At 39.2% G+C, this 25,453-nt stretch overlaps 1 protein-coding gene across 1 annotated transcript; it reads right to left on the bottom strand.

Moving 5' to 3' along the window:
- Positions 1–240: 240 nt before the first annotated feature.
- On the bottom strand, positions 241–2,462 carry LOC143559998 (U-box domain-containing protein 36-like). Its single transcript, XM_077048409.1, has 5 exons — positions 2,315–2,462; positions 1,509–1,534; positions 1,264–1,385; positions 1,085–1,189; positions 241–318 (listed from the first exon to the last, which is right to left on the bottom strand). The coding sequence occupies exons 1-5, from the start codon at positions 2,460–2,462 to the stop codon at positions 264–266; spliced, it is 456 nt and encodes a 151-aa protein (XP_076904524.1). The 3' UTR covers positions 241–263.
- Between the last annotated feature and the right edge of the window lie 22,991 nt (positions 2,463–25,453).

Below are 25,453 nucleotides of genomic sequence, written 5' to 3'. Positions count from 1 at the left end.
ACTTGATATTTCTTTCAAACTGTGTTGTGACAAAATTAGAAAATTTGCTAATAGCATATTATACTTGTGATTATTTACCATTTATTATAATTCTCCTCATGTATATGTTACAAATATTTTAAGATAAGATTATATGGCATCATAATTATAAACGAATTTATTCAATAAAATATTATTGATAAACATTGCAAGGTAGTGATTACATTGAAACAGAAGGCAAACGGGCAACAAGCTGCGCCGACGGATCTTGACATCAAGGAATTTTATCCAGAATCAGAATTTGTAGTTGGTGAAACCGAAACAGCCGGTTCATCCAACCTGCATTATGTCCACATACACGCGATTAACTTCTAGCTCGCCTATAGGATGAACAAATTCATTAAACTTTGATTTATCTTAAGCTTAATATATAATACTACTCTTAATCTCTTACGATAAAAATCCTACTTGTTTGCGCTATATATGTGGTATTCAGTACTTGCATCTATTAGTTTTTATGCACACACAAGCCGGTCGAAACTGTGCTTTTGCCTTAACATAATGTCATAAAGTTGTTATTTCTTTAACTTGCAGCTTGCTTCAGTATCATGGATTTGGAGAGTGTTTTGTTTACACGCATGGCGGCTTGGATAAGAGGGCAGGGTGGTTGACAGCCACCTAAAAAAAGTTTTATATATTTTTTTATGAAAAAATATTTATTTTTAAAGTTTAAATCCGAATACTCAACTCATTTAAGCCTATTTTTATAAACAAAATTTTTTTGCACAACCTAAATCATAACCAAGTAAGCCCGTTTACCCAACAAAAAACCCTTTTATTTAAGGCCCAAAATTAATTTCGCCTTTGGCCCAAAAACTTTTAACGATTCTCAAAGATGGCCCCGCTTACACGTATACAAACAACTAATTATGATATTTTTTAAAGTGAAATCCTTAAAATGATCCAACAACTACTTATTGCAATATCAGAAAGCAGAAACACATCCAAATACCGTATCCTGCAAGCTACAACCCATTTGGTTACAGTTGATCGATCATCTAATTATGACCATTACATACAAAGTTAGGCATGCGTACGTGCGTACCTGGTGAAAATTATGTTTCCTTTGCATAAGAAGTGAATATGGCAGGAAGAAGGCGCTTGTAAACGCACGAAGATGGCTTTCGTGGACCTTAGGTCCACCATTGTCCTATATTTTAAAAATGTCGGTCATAATTCATTTATAATCAAGTTGTGAAGCTAGCTAACTTCTACTTAACTTACCTTGAATAATGCCTATCTGCAGCTGCACCCATTACTAGCCTTTTGATATTGTGCTCAAGTATTAGTTCAATAATACCTCCTTCAATTGAATCCTTTTCGGTATATATGACATCTGCACTCACCTATAAAATACAGAATCATATACTAAATGTATAATATGTAATTATTATTATGCATTTATTTTAGGATAGATATATGATCGGCTTCTGCATTAACGTTAAAAACAGTTAGGCGCGCCAAAGAACATGACAGTTATCCAACCGTCTAATACCTGCCATACAATCGTATATTATATATGAAACTGAAAAATCATATATTATATATACCCCAGATTCCTGACATGTCTGTTTATATTTGTTGAGAAGTTGAAGCATATTTTTTTTCTCCAACTCACGGAACTCTGCAACATGGTGCGATTCAAGTTGGTTTATTCGAACTCTTGTGCCCACTGAGAAAGATACAAAACTTGTAATGTAAAACTGAAAGATGATGCATTACATGTGAATAACGCTTCTACATTTATGATATGGAATAATGACCAAAATGGTCATTTTTACCAGCAGCATTCCCTGACTAACCCGCTCAAACTAAAAACATCTTGAACCAACCACATCTAGACACGTATACACTTAAACGGTCGGCCATTGATCTATTCCGTTGGGTTGATATCTATTCTGTCGGGCCCGGAGGAATAATATTACATACGAAAATGAAGACCAACGGAATAGACATGGAAGCCCGACGGGATAGATATGAAGCCCCAAGGAATAGATCCATGGCCAACCGTTTAAGTGTATACATGTCTAGATGTGGTTGGTTCAAAAACGGAAGGGTGTCAGTTCTAATTTGATGGATCCGACAGTTTAGAAAGGGGCCATTTTGAGTTTAGAAGGGAAGGGTTGGTCAAGGAATGTTGTTGGTAAAAATGGTCATTTTGGTCATCATCCCTTATTAAATGTATGTATATTAAGTCTGATGATTGATTAAATACAGGTTTAAATAATTATATGAGGCTACTAAGTAAAGTGAAGTGAAGGAAAAAAGAGATTACTAATGGGGATCTCATGTGCAGGCTGGTGAACATGAAGTACGGTTATCTGTCTACCTCCTGAATTGGGTATCGCCCATAGTAGACTCGATAGACTCTCTTTCGATTTTTTCCCTACCGCCACATACACCTTATCTTCAACAACAGCCATGATCTCAGCAGTCTCAAACTGATCAAGATATATATTCTTCAATTACATTGCAATCGTGTATGCAAGTAGAGTCATCATATATATGTTAAGAAAGTAGATTGCAAAATTCCAAAAGAGTAGTTGCATGTCGTTGAAAACATAAATTTAGTGTTATCGAAAAGGGCTTACTGTTGTTTCAGCTATTATATGATATTTTGATGAAAACAACATGCATTTGAAGAAATTACAGGTGCAATTTCATGGCAAAAATGGTCATGTGTGCCTCTTTGTCCTTATGTTCTCATCATTTATATCTTGTATTACTATTATTTTTATAAGTTAGCTTGGAAAACAACCTCATCCTATACAAATGGCCGGCGTGTGAGGTGTGACAGAATCTTTAATCCTATACAAAGCCCACTTAAATTTTGTTTTAGCCAAAAGTATATTCATACAGATGCTTCAGATTTATTTTGAATGGAAAATGAGAACAATTTTTGTAAACTAGAGTCGGGTGTTGTGCTAGAAGTAATTACTAAGTGTATTTCTTTCTATGTATAAAATGAATTAAGGGCTTTAAATTGGCTCCCAGATTCGATCCAGAGTATACTTCTATTCACCGATTAAGTAAATAACTATCAAGAACGAAGTAATCCTTTAACTTTGTTTAAGGTCCCATGTTTTTTAGAACGAACTTTGTTTTATTAGCCCCTAAGGTCCCCTAACTATCAAGAATGGACAGTGGCGGAGCCACCCTATGATCACCGGGTTTGGCCGAACTCGGTAATTTTTTCGGTTTTATATATAACCTATAGTGTCGAGCCATTGAGCGGACTCATTCTTTTTCGGCGAGCGAACCCAATGTCATTCAAAAAAAAAAGTATCCGAACCCATTAATTATAAAAATTTTAGTTAAATTTTTTAAGTAATGAATATATTTTTATATAAAATATAAACAACTTTAAAAATTGCTAACAAACATTATAAATGAGTCAATAATAATTCATATATAGATTATAAAAAAAAGGTCCACATTATTCATAATGTGTGCATTTGTTATATTTAAAATGAGTTTGTTTTTTGAGTCGCGATTGAAGATGTTATGAATCATTTCCAAAGCATGAATATACATCAGAAACAATTATAATATGTAATATCTTTTTATTAAATATGACTTTGGGTCCCACGGGTGGGCCCCAAAAACTTTGACGCCAGAAAAAACCAAGCACCGAAAAATGCCGAACCCACAAAAAAAAATTTCTTCCTCCGCCACTGAGAATGGACGCCGTGGACTTTCTTAACAAAGTTCAACGCGTCGTGCGTAGTAATTTATCGGCCCCTAAGAACTAAAAGTTTGTTTTTAATAGGATTGGGTTTGCTATCCAAAAGGGAGGTTGCGACGCAGCTTTTTGTCCGCTTACATGCCACTTCATTATAAATCATTTGGATGCTTATTATTGAAAAATATTGTACGTACACTAAAAAGATTTTACTAAGTTAATATAGAGTTCCTTGACTTCTAAGTTAATTGTACATTTACTTGTAACTTATGGACTTAATCTTGTGCATATCCATTAGAAAAAAATTAAGATACACACTCAATATAAAGATTGAAGAAACACATTGGCATGGTGAATACAATTTGTCGGTTTGTGTTTGTAAGTTCCTGGATGGATCTAACAACTTGTTTCGGATCAATTCGTGTTAATAGTGAGCGGAAATCACTAATAACACTCGATCTCGAATCGTTTTTAGCTAAAATCGTATGAAGAACAATAAGACAATATGAAGTTGGTAAAAATGTCTAAGTAGCATGGTGAATAATGCCCCTTATATAGGGAGTATCATGCTTCTTAGGGTTTCTATTGATTTGGCCCAAACGGGGTTGCCCATTGGGCTTACATAATAAAATGGTCTCGGCTCCAATACAAAAAAGTTAAATGAGAGCTATAATAATGTTACAATAACGAGCTATCTAATACATAAGCCTATTATAATAGCGAAACAAAATGAGGCCCAACAATCTTCCTCTAAGCTTTTATATAGATGGTAGCTCCTGTCTCTTACCCATCAATCTGTCTCATAGTCATACAAGACATTTTACTCAAACAACTGATGGACAAACTTGTTGAATGCTTTGACAATATGGATGTAGCTTCTTCCTTCATCTTCTAAATCTCGCATTGGTGAGTGGTAGAGCTTCATAATATCTTGTTCACCGAAACGAAATAGTTTCTCACCACTACAACGCACTATAGCTTCAACTGTGATATGATCAAACCCCCAAAGCTTGAAATCAGTTATGGTATTTAGAGGATTAAGATGAGATATACTTAAGATCAATCTAGAACTCTTAAGGTTGAATTATAATACGATTAAGATATGGTTTGAAGGTTAAATGAGTCGAAAAGAGTTGAACCGAACCTGATTCACGAACTGGTCTGCTGCAAGTCCTAGCCCGCATCGTGTGGCCAAGCTAGGCATCCTCGCTTAGCCACGTATCACCATGAATTTAGTTATAAACGAGGAATGCAGTTACCTTTACTCAAGATAACCACTAGACTACTTAAAACTTTGAAGTATGTGGCATGTTTTCGATATAGCCTTTAAGTTCGAATACTATGTTCGGATTTAAACCCCATGAAAGGAATAACATCTTCCCTTTGATTCTCGGAATTGTTTTGCCAGGGTCCGTTCATAGTATTCTTCCCTTTCCAATTACTACAAAAACCTGTCACACCTTCCCATACTTTAAGGAAGAATGGAAAAATAAAAATCAAGGGAATTCTTAAGGAATTTCCCCAAATAAATATTATCTAAAGTTTGAAAATTATTTTGAGGATGAAGATGTAGGTTCCTATTCGGGTGGATCTAACAACGTCTTTGAATCAACCTAACTTAGTGCTAGCGGAAATCACACTAAGCAACCAAGAGGTCTCGGATCTTGAGTTTATTTTCGGTAAAGGAGAGGAGGGTGAGAGAGAGAGAGAGAGAGAGCTGAGTGAGAGAGATAGAGTTTTTGCAAAAGGTTTTCTTTTGTATATGTAACTTCAACTCTTGCTTCTCATGACGTGCTTCCTATTTATAGGGAAGCATGCATGAGAAGTAAAAAACTTCTAATGCCCAATGGGCTTCTTTACAATGGACCGTGGCCCAACAATGTACAAAATGACCTGTCGGCCCAAATACATAACTAAAACAATACAAAAGACTAAATATACAAAAACGGGGCCCAACAATCTCCCTCTAGTCTTTAGTATTGAAACCCGTCGGTGTCATATATTAGACATTCGTCCCCAGTCAGTGGAAGTTCAACAAGTCTATGCACGAACTTGTTGAAGGCTTCCACTATCCGGTTGGTATTCTGACGTCCCAAATCCTCGACGGTTCCCAGCGGCTTGTTGTAGAGTTTCTTCACATCTTCAACGTGCAGTCCCATAAGCTCATGCTCGTCAAACACTCTGATCTCCTGCATACCACGGCAGTGAATAACGGCCTCGCCGGTTGTGTTATCGAATTCCCAATCTATGAAGTCTCGGAGAGTGTTGGGAAGATAAGGCTCGCCATGATAAATCTCGTGACATTCTTTCGGCGCCTTGTATCTCCACATAGTGCGAGGCTCTTCGGTAGCAGAGTTTATCTCTCTTGGATTCTTATACCTGTAACCCTTATTTGGCTCGAAGTCCTTGTAGTTGACTCTTGATTGTCGCTGCAGATAAGTCGGGACCCAACTTTCCAGCGTACTTCCAGTAGCACCAGGACCTAGAGCTTTCTGAAGATAATTCAGATCAAGCTCAGGTAGAGTCTTCAGCTCGTGATGACTAAGATAAATGAGATCCCCGCTGTAGCGTCTGATGGCCCAGACTTTATTTCGCTGATCATACCTTGCATACACGATCAGCGAGTCGTCATGATATAGATAGTTGAGCACGCGAGCAGACGCACAGCTTGTGACAATGTGTGTCTTTCGCTTCTTCTTTGGTGGTTATACAATGACAGGATCTGTTGCAGGAGCCTCTGAAGCTTGAGCGGGAGGAGTATCCGGATTTGGCGAGTAGTTAATGTCATCGTCTTGTTCAATCACTGCCTTATCCGTTTCCGTCCCTTCGATGAACTCCTCAAAGCTCATACCTGCATTAATAAAATTAACGATCACACCTGTATTGTCAGTCAGAGAGATGATATCTTTGTACAAGCTGTCAAGTATTGAATCTGTCACACCCCGACTAGCACAATGCGGAAGCGTAAAACGGGAATGTAACAGACACCTCTGATATCAACACATTGTTTATAAAGAAACATTACAAACTAATTTACAATATATTACATTTCTTCGTTCTATCATTGTTTTACAGTCTAGGCGATACAAACAAAACTAATTCGTTAACTATACATTCTTACTACTAACACCCTTGCTTCTATTCACATAGTATCAACCACACACTTCAGGCACGTGACAGATCACCCAATCATTCCGATTTAGGTACACCTGAAAAGCAGTTTAAAACGGGTCAACTACTAGAGTTGGTGAGTTTCACGAGTTTCAAGAAAACAGTAATGAGTATTCACAAGTCAGCACTTGTAATCATGAGATAAGTATGTATGTATGTAAATGATGTATGTGATGTAATTATGCTAAGCTACAGTGAAGCCTGGACTGTTCGTGCTGCGTGCCTCAATTTCCCACGCTCAATCAACCACTGTGGCCCCTTTCCGCCCACAACATGCCCCGGTAGCTATGTCTAACACTACATAGCTGGTTCGTAAAAATTATGGTCATGTGCAAACGGTTTTGGTGTCTCGGCAAACCGTGCCGGCTCCGTTTGAGTTTGTCAAACCAATAGTACTATTCACAAGCCACCGGCTCGAAGTTAATCACTGTGATCGTGGGGACTTTCATGTGTTAGCACTTAGATAATTCACATCATCACATGTTTCAGATAAGTATATAGATATAAGCAAACATGCTTTTCACCCCAAAAGTTTGTAAAACCGTTTAAAATTGGGGTCATGAAACTCACGGTTTAGTAGATATTCGGTACTGTATCAGCTCGTGGTTTGTTCGGTCCGCTATCAGTAGTTCCTATAATCAATATTATAATAATATTAATATTTTAATATTATTATAATCTCAATACTAATCTGGGCTGTATAACTAATCTGGGTGTAGTTGGAACGCCCAGAAAGTGGCAATAGGCTTAGGTTGTGATGTTGTTCAATGCTTAATACTTAAAACTGAACTTGGCTCAGGTTCCCGTTTTCCTAGCTGGACCAAGTTGTTCGCTTACACGCTCAGAAAACAGTTATGGGAAAATAAGTTTGGGTAAATGTATTGACTAATAAAATGATTAAGTTATAAAGAAAGATCACATACTGGGGTCCCGGATTAGCCACGAGGCCCGTTTCCGTTTATTCAGTTTGATTTAAGAAAGAAACGCGCACAATCCATCCGGATTGTCCAGGTTTTTCATAGAAAAGTTCGTTTTTTTACTTAATTAGTCCAAAAATATGATTTTTGATCATTCTTGGTGTTTTGATGTTCCCGCAGGTTCGTTAGTCGCGAACTTGCCGGTTTTTATAAAATCTGAATTTGTTTAATATTCAGATTAGCATAATTAATTAACCGTTAATCATTAAATTATGAAAATTTAATCACTTATCAATTAAAATATGTAGATTTTAATAAAAATATTTCTGGAATTTATTTACTGATTTATTAATTTATAAAAATTCATTTTATCAGCTATATTTCGCCTGAAAATCGTCCGTTTACCTCAAACAATTTCCAAAAATTTCACAAAAATTCTTGAATACTCAAATCATGTCCCAAAACAACCTTTATCAATTCCAGAATGTAAAAAGCTCGTGCGATATTCTTTTCGGCCCAAATTCGGCTGTAAAAATTCACACGAACGCAAATAAACAAAACACCTTTAAACTTCTCCAAATGATCCCAAAATTCATATGTGATCAAAATACATCAAATCTGAGTTCCCAGAAAAATTTCATAATTTTTGAAGTATTTTAGCTATTTTTCCTAAATAAACGTCCCAATTCGGTAATAAATTCGCCAAATATTCTCGGATGGTCGAAAAATTACCAAATTTGAACAGGGACTTATTGACATTGTCCCTGATTTCCCTAAAAAATTTCAAGTCCTAAAAATATGCAAATCACAACCTTAACCTAAATAGCCCGTAAGCGAGTGTTTCGGCATTACCTTAGCGGGTTTGGCTCGTTTCCGACCTTTTAATCAAGTTTTCAGGTTCTTGTGCTTCTAAGAAAACTAGGTACAAGTCCTATATCACAAACCAAGCAATATTTCATCAACATAACAGCCCTTAAGTTAGGGTTTCGGCTAGTGTACAAAAACGAACTTTTAAACCGTAAAAACGCTGTTTCAACCCTTAATCCGTGTTTATGGCCAAAAAAACTATCAAAACAGGTTCCTTACCATGTGTATGATCAAAACATGTTTATGGACCATTTTTAGGATTTTTACACGGTTAGGAATGATTTTTAGTAACCAAGACATGTTTTTATGGTATTAAACAAGTTTAAACAAGTTTAAAAGCTACTTATTTAAGCCCTTTACCTTAGGGTTTGGAGGTTTTCTGGAATTTTAGGATGCAGCTGCTTGGACCTCAGATTTTATAAACCAAATTGGATAAACAAGCTTCCTAAACAAGTTATATAAAAAAAATGGGGGGTGGGGTGGGCTGGTCCGATCGGAAGGATGGTTTGGGCCCCCTTGGGCCCATTTCGGCCCAACAATCTGTTTTCTCAAGCCCAATACGAAAAGCCCGGTCCAAGTTTAGTTCGGGTTCGATTTTTTGGCGCGAAAAACTTATCGGGTGCGACAAACAGCGCGAAAACAAGTGTTTTTTGGCTAGTTTTGTGTAAAATTATAAAAGCATACTATATGTTTGTAAAAATCAAAAACATTTTCACGGATCGCTTAAAACATTTCAAATAAGTGTTTGGTAAGTCTTTTTCGGCTTAACGGATGATACAATGCTTGGTTTGTAACTATCTTTTGCGTTTAAATCTATAGCGGGTAGTTAAACGAGCATGTTTTCGTTTAACTTGTTTGCTATCAAACTAAGACCATATTTCTAATATTTTAGCTTGTATAGATCGTATATCACTTATAGATGGCCCCCTGAGATATCTGGGTCATAATCTGACCCGTTCGGTTAATCGTTCGTTTGTTACGCAAAACGCGTTTATTTGCTTAATCGGTAAATACATACTGAGGTGTACCTTGTTTTGGCTCAAATGTCACATTCTCCCCCCCGTTAGAAAATTTCGTCCCAGAAATTCGATTATTCAAATTTGTCCTTGTTTGGAAATAGGTGCGGGTATTTCTTTTTGAATTCAGATTTCCGCTCCCACGTGAATTCGGATCCCCTTTGTGAATTCCGCCGAACTTTTACTAGAGAGATTTTGTTGTGTCTTAATTGTTTTATTTTTCCCTCTAATATTTCCACCGGTTCTTCAACAAAATTCAGTTTTTCGTTTATGTTTAAGTCTTTTAATGGCACGATTTCGGTTTCGTCAGTATGACACTTTTTCAGGTTCGAAACATGAAAGACATCGTGAATAGAACTCAACTCCACAGGAAGTTTCAGTCGGTAAGCTACCGGACCTATCTTAGAAATGACTTCATATGGCCCAATGTATCGCGGGGCTAGTTTACCAGTTTTTCCGAATCGAATGACGCCTTTCCATGGGGATACTTTCAGAAAAACTCTGTCGCCTATTTCAAAGGATAACGGCTTTCTACGAACATCAGCATAGATTTTCTGTCGATCTCGGGCAATTTTCAATTTGTTTGTGATTTTACGGATTTTGTCGGTGGTTTCTTGAATCAAGTCAGATTGTGTAATTTGGGTATCTCCAACCTCAGTCCAACACAAGGGTGATCTACATTTCCGTCCGTACAGCGCTTCATACGGTACCGCTTGAATGCTACTGTGATAGCTATTATTGTACGAAAATTCGACCAGTGGAAGATGTTGATCCCAGTTTCCACCAAAGTCTAGTACACAAGCGTGAAGCAAATCTTCTAAGGTTTGAATGGTTCGCTCAGATTGACCTTCGGTTTGGGGATGGTAGGCGGTACTTAGGTCAATTCGGGTTCCCAAAACTTCTTGTACGGCTTGCCAGAAACGAGAGGTGAAATGGCTATCGCGATCAGAAATAATTGAAACGGGTACGCCGTGTCGGGATACGATTTCATTGATGTAGATGTGAGCAAGTTTTTCGGTTGTGAACGTGGTTCGGATTGGAAGGAAGTGTGCGGATTTGGTTAGTCGGTCAACTATTACCCATATTGCATCGTTTCCTCGGGAGGTTTTTGGGAGATGTGTTACAAAATCCATGGTAATTTGTTCCCATTTCCATTGTGGTATTTCCGGTTGGTGCAACATTCCCGAAGGTTTTTGATATTCAGCTTTAACTCTCGCACACGTTAAACATTTACTGACGTACGTGGCTATATCCTTCTTCATACCGGGCCACCAATCATACTCCTTCAAGTCCTTGTACATCTTATCCGTTCCAGGATGAATGGAGTATTTGGACTTATGGGCTTCGTCCATGATCAAGTCACGCAGATTGCTGAAAGTGTGAATCCAAACTCGATTTTTGTAGTATAGAATTTCGTCAGTTCTTTCTTCAAAGTTTTGTTCGGTTCCATGTAAGTTTTCATCTTCTAAGTGATCTCCTTTCAGAGCTTCGTTTTGAGCAATACGAATTTGCTCGGTGAGGCTGGTTTGGACGATCATTCCAAGTGCTCGGACCCGTAGTGGTTTGATCCTGTCTTTTCTACTCAAGGCATCTGCCACTATATTAGCCTTGCCCGGGTGGTATCGAATCTCACAGTCATAGTTATTCAACAATTCTACCCATCTTCTCTGCCTCATATTTAGTTCTTTCTGGTCGAAAATATGCTGTAGGCTTTTGTGGTCGGTGTATACTGTACACTTGGTGCCATACAAATAGTGCCTCCAGATCTTGAGTGCAAAAATAATCGCGCCTAGTTCCAAATCATGGGTGGTATAATTCTTCTCGTGCACCTTTAATTGTCGAGAAGCGTATGCTATGACTTTGTTTCTTTGCATAAGTACGCACCCTAAACCTTTCCATGACGCATCATAATAAACTACCAGATCATCAGTTCCCTCTGGAAGACTCAGTATCGGGGCTTGGCATAGTTTCTGTTTTAGCAATTGAAAAGCCGCTTCTTGTTCTTCTCCCCAAACGTAAGCACGATCTTTTTGAGTCAAAAGAGTTAAAGGTTGGGCTATGCTGGAAAAATTAGCAATAAAGCGTCGGTAATACCCAGCTAAACCCAAAAATTGGCGGATCTCTTTCGGTGACTTTGGAGCTTGCCAGTTTTTGATGGCTTCAATCTTGCTCGGGTCTACATGGATACCATGTCGGTTAACCACGTGTCCTAGAAATTGTACTTCTTGTATCCAAAATTCACACTTTGACAGCTTGGCATACAACTTTTCTGCTTCAACAGCTCCAAGATAGTTCGTAAATGTTGTTCGTGTTCCTCCTTGGTTTTCGAATATATCAAAATGTCATCTATAAACACGATAAAGAATTTGTCGAGGTACGGTTTACAAACTCGATTCATAAGGTCCATGAAAACTGTGGGAGCATTAGTCAGTTCGAACGGCATAACTAAGAATTCGTAGTGGCCATAACGAGTTCGTAACGCCGTTTTAGACACGTCTTTCTCTTGAATCTTAACTTGATGGTAACCGGATCGAATGTCAATTTTCGAGAAATAGTTTGCCCCTTGGAGTTGGTCAAACAAGTCATCTATTCGTGGAAGAGGGTATCGGTTCTTGATGGTAAGTTTGTTTAATTCCCGGTAATCGATGCACATTCTAAAACTTCCATCTTTCTTCTTCACAAATAATACCGGTGCTCCCCAAGGAGAATAACTAGGACGAATGAAACCCTTATCTAACAATTCCTGTAACTGGTTGGATAGTTCTTGCATTTCAGAGGGTGCCAGTCGATAGGTGCCTTAGCAATAGGGTCTGCTCCTTGGATTAAGTCAATACGGAATTCAACCTGTCGGTTCGGTGGTAATCCGGGTAAATCGTCAGGAAAGACATCGGGGTATTCACGTACAACGGGAATTTCTTCTATGCGTTTCTCATCAGGATCCTTTATAGTCACGTTTGCCAAGAATGCCATACAACCTTGGCGTAAACATTTCAACACTTTGAGATGAGACACGAGAGGTAATATCGAACCAGACTTCTCTCCTTGCACTACAATCAGCTCACCATTCGAAAAGGGAATTTTAACCGTCTTGTCGTTACACACAATCTCTTCCTTATACTTGGTTAACTAGTCCATGCCGACAATAACATCAAAACTTCCTAACTCTACCGGAAGTAGGTCAATAAGGAATGGGTGGTCATTAAGAATAATGGAACAGTCTTGGACTATTTGGTTGACAGTTATAGAGTTACCGCTAGCGAGTTCTATAGTATAGGGATTTGTTAGTTCACTAACTGGCATGTTACCCAAGGATACAAAACTAGTGGAAACAAAGCTTCTATCGGCACCAGTATCAAATAACACAGAAGCATATTGATCAGAAACAGTAAATGTACCTGTTACTACATTCGGGTCTTGTCGTGCTTTTCCAGACCCGATAACGAACGCGCGTGCCCGAGACGCACTTGAAGTCGATGCTTGGTTTGGTCTAGTAACTGCTCTTGGATTCAACTTGGGCAGTTTCTTCTAATATGATCTGTACTGCCACATTCATAACAGGCACGGTAGGTTGCTGCGGTTGAAGTTTGTTGGATAGGTTGTTGGCGGATTGGCTGAGGTCTCGGTGGCGGTGGACGACGAGGTTGAGTTGTTTGAGTTGGTCGGCTCACAATTTCTACACCTGCTCTGCAATTAGGGGCATAATGCCCAGTTCGACCACATTTCTGGCATACCGGCAATCTGCACTCTCCCATATGATGGTAATTACATCTGTCACACTTTGGCAAGGGTCCCTTATACTTGTCTTGCTTCGTATCGGAACCAGTTATAGCATAATTTCTGATTGTCGGACGTGCACGTTTGCTTGATTGTCCTCCTTGTGCTCTCGTCCCATAGTCAGTTCATTTCATACCTGATGATTCCCCGGCCATTCTCAACACTCCGCTTCTTACCAAGTCGAAAGTTACGATGCCTGCCTGAGTCACGGCATTCTCGAACAAAGTGTGACCCACAGAGTTCACCAGACTCCTCACTTCCGGGGCTAAACCCCAAATATAACGTTCAACTCGTTTATTTTCAGGAGTTACTAACCATGGTACTAAGCGGGCCAATTCATTGAAGCGGTTCGTGTATCCCAAATGATCCGCTCCTTTCATCTCCAAACTCCAGAGTTCGTGTTCTAATATTTGAATTTCGTTCCTTGGGCAGAAATGTTCCAGCATCAGTGTTTTGAGTTCAGCCCATGTCATGCGATTCACCGTATCTTGACCTTTTATCTGTACCGTAGTGTTCCACCACATTAATGCGTGATCAGTGAAAGTAGAAGCAACATACTTGACTATGTTTTCCGGTGGACAATTACTAATATTGAGAACAGATTCAGTTTTCTCAATCCACTTGATTAATCCGTTTGGCCCTTCAGTGCCCTTGAAATCAATCGGTTTACAGGCCATAAAGTTTTTGATCGAATATTCCCTTCGAGGGGGATTAGGGTTGTTATTGTTATTGCTTGGGTTCGGTGGGGGATTATTTGCATGGGTAGGGGTATTTGTATTAAGTGGGGGATTGTTATTTGTAACTGTTTCATTGTTGGTTGGGGGAGCATTATTGTTTTGTTGTTGGTTTGTTTGCATATTTGCGTTTACACCGGCAGTTACTTGTGTTACAATAAGCGGAATTACTGCCTGCATTTGCCGAGCAATCATCTCGGCTATTTCTGCCTCAGTCATAGGATTTGCTTTCTTTGGGGCCATTCTATAATGATAAACAAATATAAGCCAATTAATACTAATTCCAGTCTATGGCACTGTGCAATAATAATCACAATAAATGTTGTACAGGTAAGCCAAATAACATACTGACATTTCACAAATTGCTCTGTACATTGATAATAAAAGGTACATAGACTTAGCCTGATAAAGGCCAGTGCTTACATGTATATATCAAAATCTGTCACTAAGTGATTGTTAGACTTAACCCTATAAGGGTCAGTGCTTGTAATAATGTACAAAGTTGTGCCCCATATTAATATAACATACTACTATATACATACATGGGGTATCAAAAGATCATGTACACATAATTTTAATATTCCGCATTTATCTATACAGACGATAGGCTAACCACAAACATAAAAATAACAGCACCGTAATCATCCAGTAACAGTTCCACAGCCGAACTGTCACCCTATCCAAACAACAGTGGTGGTAGGCATCTGACTTCTGTAAGTTCAGTACTATCTGATGTAACGTCGATAAGTACTGGGTCATGTCCCTCCTCTCCTGGTTAATGTTAGTTATGGCTATCGAGTGGTCTATCACACGGTCAGTCAGGACAGCCATCCAAGAGTTGTTTCCTGCGTTTGGGAGGTCAGGGTGAGGGGTAGGTATACTCAATGAACGGGAAGATGAAGTATCTACCCTAGGGTGTGAAGGTCCTCCCCGGTCGTGGGTAGATCCGAATGGAATCGAGGTAGGGTCAATCGGGGTTACCCTAATACGAGCAGTCTGCCGGACTCGTGCAGTAGCTGAAGTCGTCGGCGACAGGTGTATAGGTGGAGTGGGTAATCTGGCTACTTGTAACATCCCGAAATTTCCAAAATAATATTAATTGTATTACTTAATAATAGAGGGAAAGTTTACTCGGGTTATCGGGAAATAAATAAATAGAGTAGGAGTTGGTATGGGTCGGGCTAGTGTTGGGTAATGGATATGGGTTATGGACTTGGGTTATGAAAGAAGGAAGGAGAGTCCATGGGCTTAAGCCCATGATCCCTAAATATAAATACCATTAATCACCATTTAATCCTCATTCTCACATATTCCATACACCACCAAAACACACACAACACCATCTTATAACCCGAACCAAGATCCAAAGGCGAGGACCCGAGCTTGTTGGTGCTAGATCGTCGTGACGAACCAAAGCAACAAGACCAGCTCGTGTTCGTAGTTCGACTCATTTACGGTACGTTTATATCGAGAACTTGTTCGTTTAGGTTTGGATTAGTATAGAAATGATAGATCTGTGTTTGTATGGTAAAAACGAATCCAACAAAGCTAAACTTACTGAAAATGGTTATGATTTGATGGGTTAATCGATTGATAAAAAGAACCCGTAACCTATATGCCTAAATCGCACCCTTTAAACATCGATGTTAGGTCGATTTGATAGTTGGGGTTTGTAGGCGCTGGTCAGACGATTCCGTGGATACCTAAATAGAGTTATTTGGTTAAGAAACGAAGGATTTAAGAGCGAACAGTACCTGCAGCTGATGAATTTCGCCTACAAGCTAAGTTCGCCTGATGAACTTCTCCTGCAAAGCTAAGTTCGCCTGATGACAACTTCGCCTAAAGCTAAGTTCGCCTGATGACAACTTCGCCTAAAGCTAAGTTCGCCTAAGGTTTAACTTCGCCTAAAGCTAAGTTCGCCTAAGGTTTAACTTCGCCTAAAGTTAAGTTCGCTTAGAAAATAAATTAAAAACCTAATGGAAAATGTGTTAAGACAGTTAATGTATATAAAATTTTTCCAAGCTGACCTGGCAGCTCGACCCCAGCCAGGGGCTTTGCCCCTTGGACCCTGCTAGGGGCTGCCGCCCCTAGACCCCGCTGCCAGGGGCGCTGCCCCCGGACCCCCGTTCGTTGTGGGTCATATAAAGATAGAATTACAACATGAGTAGTAGTAGTTAATTGATACGTGTAACTCATACAGTCAGCCGAGCTCAGTTAAAGAAGGGATTTACAACTATCGGAGGAAGAAGCAGAGTTCAGGTGAGTTTCTAGCCCCATTTCCTTGTTATGTTTTCGGGGCTGTGTGCATACTCGATGTGAAGTGTGATACACTTACCTTAAGTGGTAAGTGTATGCTATAGATGTTATACGAGGTATATATTTTATAATGCTTGTCGGTAACGTGAACGAAATCTTCGGATATTGCACGTATCGCCAAGGATAGTAAATTCCAAGTGGTTGATAGTGTGTATGAATGTTATGATGTGACTTGTTTATTACGTAAATACTGAACTGATATGAAGTGTGATATAGGCAGGTAGTGGTAGAGTGTGTTAGAAGTGGCAGGAGTCTAGTAAGGGTGTTAGTGGCATAATGTGAGCGCGTGATAGGGAAAGCCTGTACGTGCCATCGTTATTATGTGTGTATGATTGTTGATGTGACTTGCTTATTATGTAAATGATATGAAGCGTGTTGTAGACAAGTAGAGGTAGAGCGTGTTAGAAGTGGCAAGAGTGTAGTAAGAGTGTTAGTGGCATGACGATAGTACGTGGTAGGGTAAGCCTATACGTGACTACGTCATTAAAGTGGCAAAGTGGCATAACGTTATACGTTATTAAAGTGGCAAAGTGGCATAACGTTATACGTTATTAAAGTGGCAAAGTGGCATAACGTTATACGTTATTAAAGTGGCAAAGTGGCAAGGTGGTAGGTGTAAATAAGAGGCTAAGTGGTAAGGTAAGCAGGTTAGATAGTGGACTACGTGTCTTCGGATACGTATATGATGCATGTAGTGGTTGTATGATAAGTTGCTTGATTAACTAGAACTCACTCAGCGTAGCTGACTTTTAGTATGCACGCAGGTGATCAGACTAAAGAACTAGCATGAGGATGACATATGGCATGGATTGAACGGCTGGCATCTTAAGATGGAAGAAAAGATGTTTTAAATATAATGATTTGTTTTATAATATCAAAGAAGAGATTGAATGTTTTGTAACGAATGCTTCAAATAAACGTTTCCGCGAAAGTTTTAATGAACTCTGATTTGTAAGAACTGTGTTTATGAGTAAATCCGACGCTAAAGTAAGGCTATCGGGTTCGAGGCCTTACACTACTCTAGCAGGTGAACGATATTGACTGTTAACTTCGTCTTGATCCCTGCGTGGTGACCTGGGTGGATAACTATCGCATCTGTAACCAGATAGATTAGGCACATTCCTGGGTAGCTCTCTACAGATAACTTCTTCTTCCACCTCTTCTTCTTCTTCCTCCGGTTCCTCTTCTGGGTCCTTCTCTTCTGGATCCTCTTCTGATTCTTCCTCGGGATCCTCCTCTACAGATATTACCGGTTCTTCTTCCGGTACGTAGTCGTTATTCCTTGACATGACTCTGCACAAAGGTTAGTTATAAGAATAATAACTATTGCTATCGCTAACTATTATCGAGGAGATTAATTAATTAAACCAAATTTAATATTAATTATATTATAATATAATATTAGTTTTATTAAAATTTTAATTATTATTATTATTTAGATCAATACTGAATATAAATGAATATAATATTCATAGTAAAATGTACCGTCATCAACAGTATCGTACGTACACGTATTCATACACTTTGTTCTACATAAGCACGTATGAGCGTTACATATATATATACTTACACATTACCTTTTATACACATATGTTGCCATTTTTACCTAACCACACGTTCCGCGACTTCTCCCAGAATTCCTTCGTACAAGCAAGTCTGTTATTATGTTCCAGACCATAATAACTCACTTGCCCTACAAGTTCATCCCGACATCCATCAGTATATCATATTAATTTATTATTTAATTATTTCCCAGAGTTAATCGAGCCTACGGTTATATTTTAGGTACCCTAAGGGATAACCAAAACCTTTATAACCAATGGCTCTGATACCAACTTCTGTCACACCCCGACTAGCACAATGCGGAAGCGTAAAACGGGAATGTAATAGACATCTCTGATATCAACACATTGTTTATAAAGAAACATTACAAACTAATTTACAATATATTACATTTCTTCGTTCTATCATTGTTTTACAGTCTAGGCGATACAAACAAAACTAGTTCGTTAACTATACATTCTTACTACTAACACCCTTGCTTCTATTCACATAGTATCAACCACATACTTCAGGCACGTGACAGATCACCCAATCATTCCGATTTAGGTACACCTGAAAAGCAGTTTAAAACGGATCAACTACTAGAGTTGGTGAGTTTCACGAGTTTCAAGAAAACAGTAATGAGTATTCACAAGTCAGCACTTGTAATCATGAGATAAGTATGTATGTATGTAAATGATGTATGTGATGTAATTATGCTAAGCTACAGTGAAGCCTGGACTGTTCTTGCTGCGTGCCTCCATTTCCCACGCTCAATCAACCACTGTGGCCCCTTTCCGCCCACAACATGCCCCGGTAGCTATGTCTAACACTACATAGCTGGTTCGTAAATATTATGGTCATGTGCAAACGGTTTTGGTGTCTCGGCAAACCGTTCCGGCTCCGTTTGGGTTTGTCAAACCAATAGTACTATTCACAAGCCACCGGCTCGAAGTTAATCACTGTGATCGTGGGGACTTTCATGTGTTAGCACTTAGATAATTCATATCATCACATGTTTCAGATAAGTATATAGATATAAGCAAACATGCTTTTCACCCCAAAAGTTTGTAAAACCGTTTAAAATTGGGGTCATGAAACTCACGGTTTAGTAGATATTCGGTACTGTATCAGCTCGTGGTTTGTTCGGTCCGCTATCAGTAGTTCCTATAATCAATATTATAATAATATTAATATTTTAATATTATTATAATCTCAATACTAATCTGGGCTGTATAACTAATCTGGGTGTAGTTGGAACGCCCAGAAAGTGGCAATAGGCTTAGGTTGTGATGTTGTTCAATGCTTAATACTTAAAACTGAACTTGGCTCAGGTTCCCGTTTTCCCAGCTGGACCAAGTTGTTCGTTTACACGCTCAGAAAACAGTTATGGGAAAATAAGTTTGGGTAAATGTATTGACTAATAAAATGATTAAGTTATAAAGAAAGATCACATACTGGGGTCCCGGATTAGCCACGAGGCCCGTTTCCGTTTATTCAGTTTGATTTAAGAAAGAAACGCGCACAATCCATCCGGATTGTCAAGGTTTTTCATAGAAAAGTTCGTTTTTTTACTTAATTAGTCCAAAAATATGATTTTTGATCATTCTTGGTGTTTTGATGTTCCCGCAGGTTCGTTAGTCGCGAACTTGCCGGTTTTTATAAAATCTGAATTTGTTTGATATTCAGATTAGCATAATTAATTAACCGTTAATCATTAAATTATGAAAATTTAATCACTTATCAATTAAAATATGTAGATTTTTATAAAAATATTTTTGGAATTTATTTACTGATTTATTAATTTATAAAATTTCATTTTATCAGCTATATTTCGCCTGAAAATCGTCCGTTTACCCCAAACAATTTCCAAAAATTTCACAAAAATTCTTGAATACTCAAATCATGTCCCAAAACAACCTTTATCAATTCCAGAATGTAAAAAGCTCGTGCGATATTCTTTTCGGCCCAAATTCGGCTGTAAAAATTCACACGAACGCAAATAAACAAATCACCTTTAAACTTCTCCAAATGATCCCAAAATTCATATGTTATCAAAATACATCAAATATGAGTTCCCAGAAAAAGTTCATAATTTTTGAAGTATTTTAGCTATTTTTCCCAAATAAACGTCCCAATTCGGTAATAAATTCGCCAAATATTCTCGGATGGTCGAAAAATTACCAAATTTGAACAGGGACTTATTGACATGGTCCCTGATTTCCCTGAAAAATTTCAAGTCATAAAAATATGCACATCACAACCTTAACCTAAATAGCCCGTAAGCGAGTGTTTCGGCATTACCTTAGCGGGTTTGGCTCGTTTCCGACCTTTTAATCAAGTTTTCAGGTTCTTGTTCTTCTAAGCAAGCTAGGTACAAGTCCTATATCACAAACCAAGCAATATTTCATCAACATAACAGCCCTTAAGTTAGGGTTTCGGCTAGTGTACAAAAACGAACTTTTAAACCGTAAAAACGCCGTTTCAACCCTTTAATCCGTGTTTATGGCCAAAAAAAACTATCAAAACAGGTTCCTTACCATGTGTATGATCAAAACATGTTTATGGACCATTTTTAGGATTTTTACACGGTTAGGAATGATTTTTGGTAACCAAGACATGTTTTTATGGTATTAAACAAGTTTAAACAAGTTTAAACAAGTTCAAAAGCTACTTATTTAAGCCCTTTACCTTAGGGTTTGGAGGTTTTCTGGAATTTTAGGATGCAGCTTCTTGAACCTCAGATTTTATAAACCAAATTGGATAAACAAGCTTCCTAAACAAGTTATATAAAAAAAATGGGGGGGGTGGGGTTTGCTGGTCCGATCGGAAGGATGGTTTGGGCCCCCTTGGGCCCATTTCGGCCCTAAAATCTGTTTTCTCAAGCCCAATACGAAAAGCCGGGTCCAAATTTAGTTCGGGTTCGGTTTTTTGGCGCGAAAAACTTATCGGGTGCGACAAACAGCGCGAAAACAAGTGTTTTATGGCTAGTTTTGTGTAAAATTATAAAAGCATACTATATGTTTGTAAAAATCAAAAATATTTTCACGGATCGCTTAAAACATTTCAAATAAGTGTTTGGTAAGTTGTTTTCGGCTTAACGGATGATACAATGCTTGGTTTGTAACTATCTTTTGCGTTTAAATCTATAGTGGGTAGTTAAACGAGCATGTTTTCGTTTAACTTGTTTGCTATCAAACTAAGACCATATTTCTAATATTTTAGCTTGTATAGATCGTATATCACTTATAGATGCCCCCCCGAGATATCTGGGTCATAACCCGACCCGTTCGGTTAATCGTTCGTTTGTTACGCAAAACGCGTTTATTTGCTTAATCGGTAAATACATACTGAGGTGTACCTTGTTTTGGCTCAAATGTCACAGAATCATCCTCTCTGATTTTGCTGGATGAGCCGGGGTTAGCAGGGTCTTGAGTATCGTGTTGAGAGTGTGGAGGTGATTGAGTGTTAGCTCCACCTCCACCTCCTGCCGCCCCGGCCCCTCCATCTCCGCCACCACCGTTGCCACCACCACCACCACCATCATCATCATCATCATCAAAGCTGTCATGAACTTCATCGTCGTCGTCATCTTCATCATCATCATCATCATCATCATCATCATCATCATCCTCTTTATCACCATCATCTTCTTCATCACCATCATATCCGCCACCAACACCGCTAGATTGGCCGCCCTGTTGTACTAACCGACCAACAGTCGCCTCTTCTTCTGACACAGCAACCTGTACGCCTCGCATGGTCACAGAAGGACATGCGGCAGGTTGCGAACCACCAACTTGAGAAGTCTCATCAGACCTTCTCCAAGTTCTGAATACAACATCAAGCCTATCCTCCAGACCATGAAATTTGTCTTCTTGAATGCCCATGAGGTCTGAGGCCGCCTGGTACTTGCTCACCATCTCTTCATTTTTCTTGAGCTGTAGCTCATTCAGACGCTCTTGTTCCTTGATTCTGTCTTTAATGGCTTCCATGTCTGATCTGAGCAAGTCGAGAGAGGTGGAGGAAGCGAGTTGATTTTCCAAATCAGAAACTCTTGAGTTTGTAGCTTCCTTTTCAACATCCCACCGTCTTGTAGCATCTTCAATCTTCTTGTTCACGCTTGATCTGAGAGCACTAGCACTTGGTAAGTTTCTTTCAAGTGTGGCCAATCTATCTCCAAGTCTAGTGTGATCGGCTCTCAGATTAGCGTTCTCAGATGCCTCATGATTCATCAGTGTCTGAAGATTTTGGATGCGGGTGTGGAAGGTATTGGTCAATAACCGTTGATTTTCAGCAGCTTCATCACTTGCTACCGTCTGGTCTTCCAACACCCGGATCCTTTCCCTCAGGTCCGCCTTTTCTTTTTCATCCTCAAGAGCCTTCTGCTTCATTTCTTTGATAAGCTTGAGGAGGGCAATCTCTCGTTCCGCCCTTTTGGCGTTTGATTCCTCCAGTGCGACGATCCTATCGAGGATAGGATCAACGTACACTGGAGGTGTCGCAGACATCCCTCGTGAGATTGGTTTGGGAGAGATTATTGTGGATGGTGGGGTGGTGGTTGTTATGGGTGGTGAGGTGGTTGGTAAAGGTAGGGTGATTGCTTGAGTAGGGATTTGGGAGGCTATAGTGGTGGGTGGTGTTGGTTGTATTGTAGTTGGCGTGACGGTTTGGGTAGGGGAAGTAAGGATGGTATTGCTCCATATGCTTGTAGTTTGTATTGGGGAGCTAAAAACTGAAGAAGTGAATATTGATGAGGTTGGTTGTGCAGGTGGTGTTGAGGCTTGAGTAGGTTCAGGTTGAGATTGTTGTTGTGGTGGTGAGTGTGGTGAGGAGGGTATTTGGGGTAGGAAAGTTGAAATTGGTTGGTTCGTGGGTGAGGGTTCAGGTGAGGATTCAGGTGAGTCATGTAGTATGTAGGTCCCCGTGGGGCGTCGCCGATCGATACGAGATCCGCACGATGTCTAGGAGTGCGGAATCCTCCTAGACTCGTTTATGGTGTAGAAGACGAAGAACACGATTACACACAAACACATAACCGAACAAACACACGAATGGGATAAACACATCTGCAGATCTATTCAAAATAACCAAAACACTTACAAACCAAACATGAAAACAAAAACACGGCCGACCCGAGGTGAGCTCTACCTCGGGCCGTCCCACACGGCTCACTCTCTCGGTTTCTCTCTTGACTAATAAACTGATCACAAAAACACTCTTATTTTCTGGATTACCAACCTAAACAAGACACAGCCGATATATATAATCACAACTTCACGGGCTTGGGCTTGGGCCTGTAGGCGAAGTTGTTCTAACTTCGCCTATGGCGAAGTTGTTCAAACTTCGTACTTCATTTCGGCTGAACAGAATTGCATAGCGACGGTCACAAAACATGCACCAACAAAACTTCTTGGCTTTGGTTTTCTTTCTTGTTTTTGGTGGTTTAATGGCAGGGATTTGTATTTTGGTTACATCTAGGGTTTTGAGGGCTTGGGCTAGGGCTTCTTTGGTTATTTTTGGTTGGTCTGAGGGCTTGTCTTGTGAGGGAGACTTGACATGAGAATTGGTTGACTTCTGGGAGTCTCCATGTCTCCTCAAATGCTTTAGGGGCGGCTGGTCTTCCTCCTCCTCCTTAGGCTCTATTATTTTGCCCTTTTTCCGTCATCTTTCTCTTCAAATCATGTTTGGCCTTTGTTCGATCTTCGGCCGGCTCATCGGATGAATCTTGACCACCTTCAACTATAGGTTCTTCATCACCTTCTCTTTCACCAGACGCCTCTTCCCTAGCAGGCTCTGTCTCTTCAAACAAACCAAACTTGGGCCCAGGTTGTGGTCCTGTGTACTGATGACCTCTGCCCTTGGTGCTCAACAGCACACCAAAAACTGATATCTTAACCTCGTGAACATGAAACGGCTCTGGGTGAGACTTTTTGTCCTTTGCTTTCTTGAATCCAGGCATTTGAACATCTGGGATCATATCATCTAGTAACATCTGCACGAATCTAGGGTACATCAACCATGTAGCCCCACTCTTGATGTTAGCGAGCATGCACAAAAATATTCGTCTTGAGTAGTTGAACTTTTCTTTGTTGGTCAATGCGTACATAACTCGAACCCAGTCTGTGCTCATGCTGTCAAAACCGCCTCGAATATCTGTGAAGCAATGAGTAATAATGTGGAAGAGAAATCTCCAATATGGTGATAGATGGCTCTTTTCTAAGCTCTTCCATTCTGTGTCATACCCCATTTGTGCAACGAACCCTTCCAGCATCTTTTTGTTTCCTCTCTCGTACTTGTAATCGAGCTGGTCATCGATCTTTAACACCCTTCTAATGTCATCTTCAGTGATAGTTAATTCTTGTCTTGCAACAATCATGGTGAAGGACATAGAATCGTTAGCAATTTTGGCGAATGCCCAGAAATCTAAGATCCACTTGTAATAGATGGCTGGATCCGCAGTGATGGCATATGCAAGGGGCGATTGCCTGAGCCCCTTAACCATAGGAGTAAACACCTTGTCACCCTTTGCCTTAGGCAACGCTAGAGCACAAAAGTTGTTATGACCCTGAAATTTAAAATCAAAAGATCATGAGAATCATCATTAAGATAGACCAAAACAGACCAGATATGTACATGGACATTAATAATTTATATATTAGATAAGTTAGATTTAATACTACCACTATGTACATTCTAGATGTAATAAGTTAACAAGTTAATTTTAGACAATCTATAAGTCAATAGGATCATAATGTACAAAGATCAAGTTCAAAACAGTCCACAAGACCAAACAGTGTGTTTGAGTAAAGACAGATCAGTTGCAATGGGTTTTGAGATTCTGAAAAATTTGCTAAGTATGGATTTTTCGCATGAGACATTGTTTCGCTTCGCATGGTCAAGCGAAGCGAAAGACTGTTTCATGCGAAATCCTGTACTTAGCCCCTTTTTATCCACTTCTTTCTTTACATAAGATCGCCTTTATGCGAATTAGGTTTCTGGAAGGTTTGAACTTGAAGCTCCTAAGATAACTAGGTCCATTTGTCCTTAGAACATATGAACAAAAACTTAAATATACAAACTTTATACAAACAACCCTAAGGCTAATAATTAATGATGATACTCAAGATTTATAAGTCCAAAAACAGATTATTCATTACATATGGACCAATTTCATATGAAGATCAATTATGAATCGACCCGACGGCTCATCTGAACCGTCGTCTCAATTCACGAGAACCCAGAAATCATGAAGATGAAGGATTTATGAAGTATTGATGTTATACCGAAGGTGGATACTCTGGATTTAATGGCATATTTGTGATTATGAGGGCCAGATGCTTTGAAGGTTTGAAGAAGATATGGGTTTTGAGAGATTGAAGATTTGAGAGAGGA

This window comes from Bidens hawaiensis, unplaced genomic scaffold (assembly GCF_021521415.1).
Source record: "Bidens hawaiensis isolate Kalapana, Puna unplaced genomic scaffold, B.hawaiensis_p1.1 tig00020148_1, whole genome shotgun sequence".
In the NCBI taxonomy this organism is placed as follows: domain Eukaryota; kingdom Viridiplantae; phylum Streptophyta; class Magnoliopsida; order Asterales; family Asteraceae; genus Bidens; species Bidens hawaiensis.
Note: the sequence above shows the minus strand (reverse complement) of the source record. Positions and strands in the feature narration are given on the sequence as shown.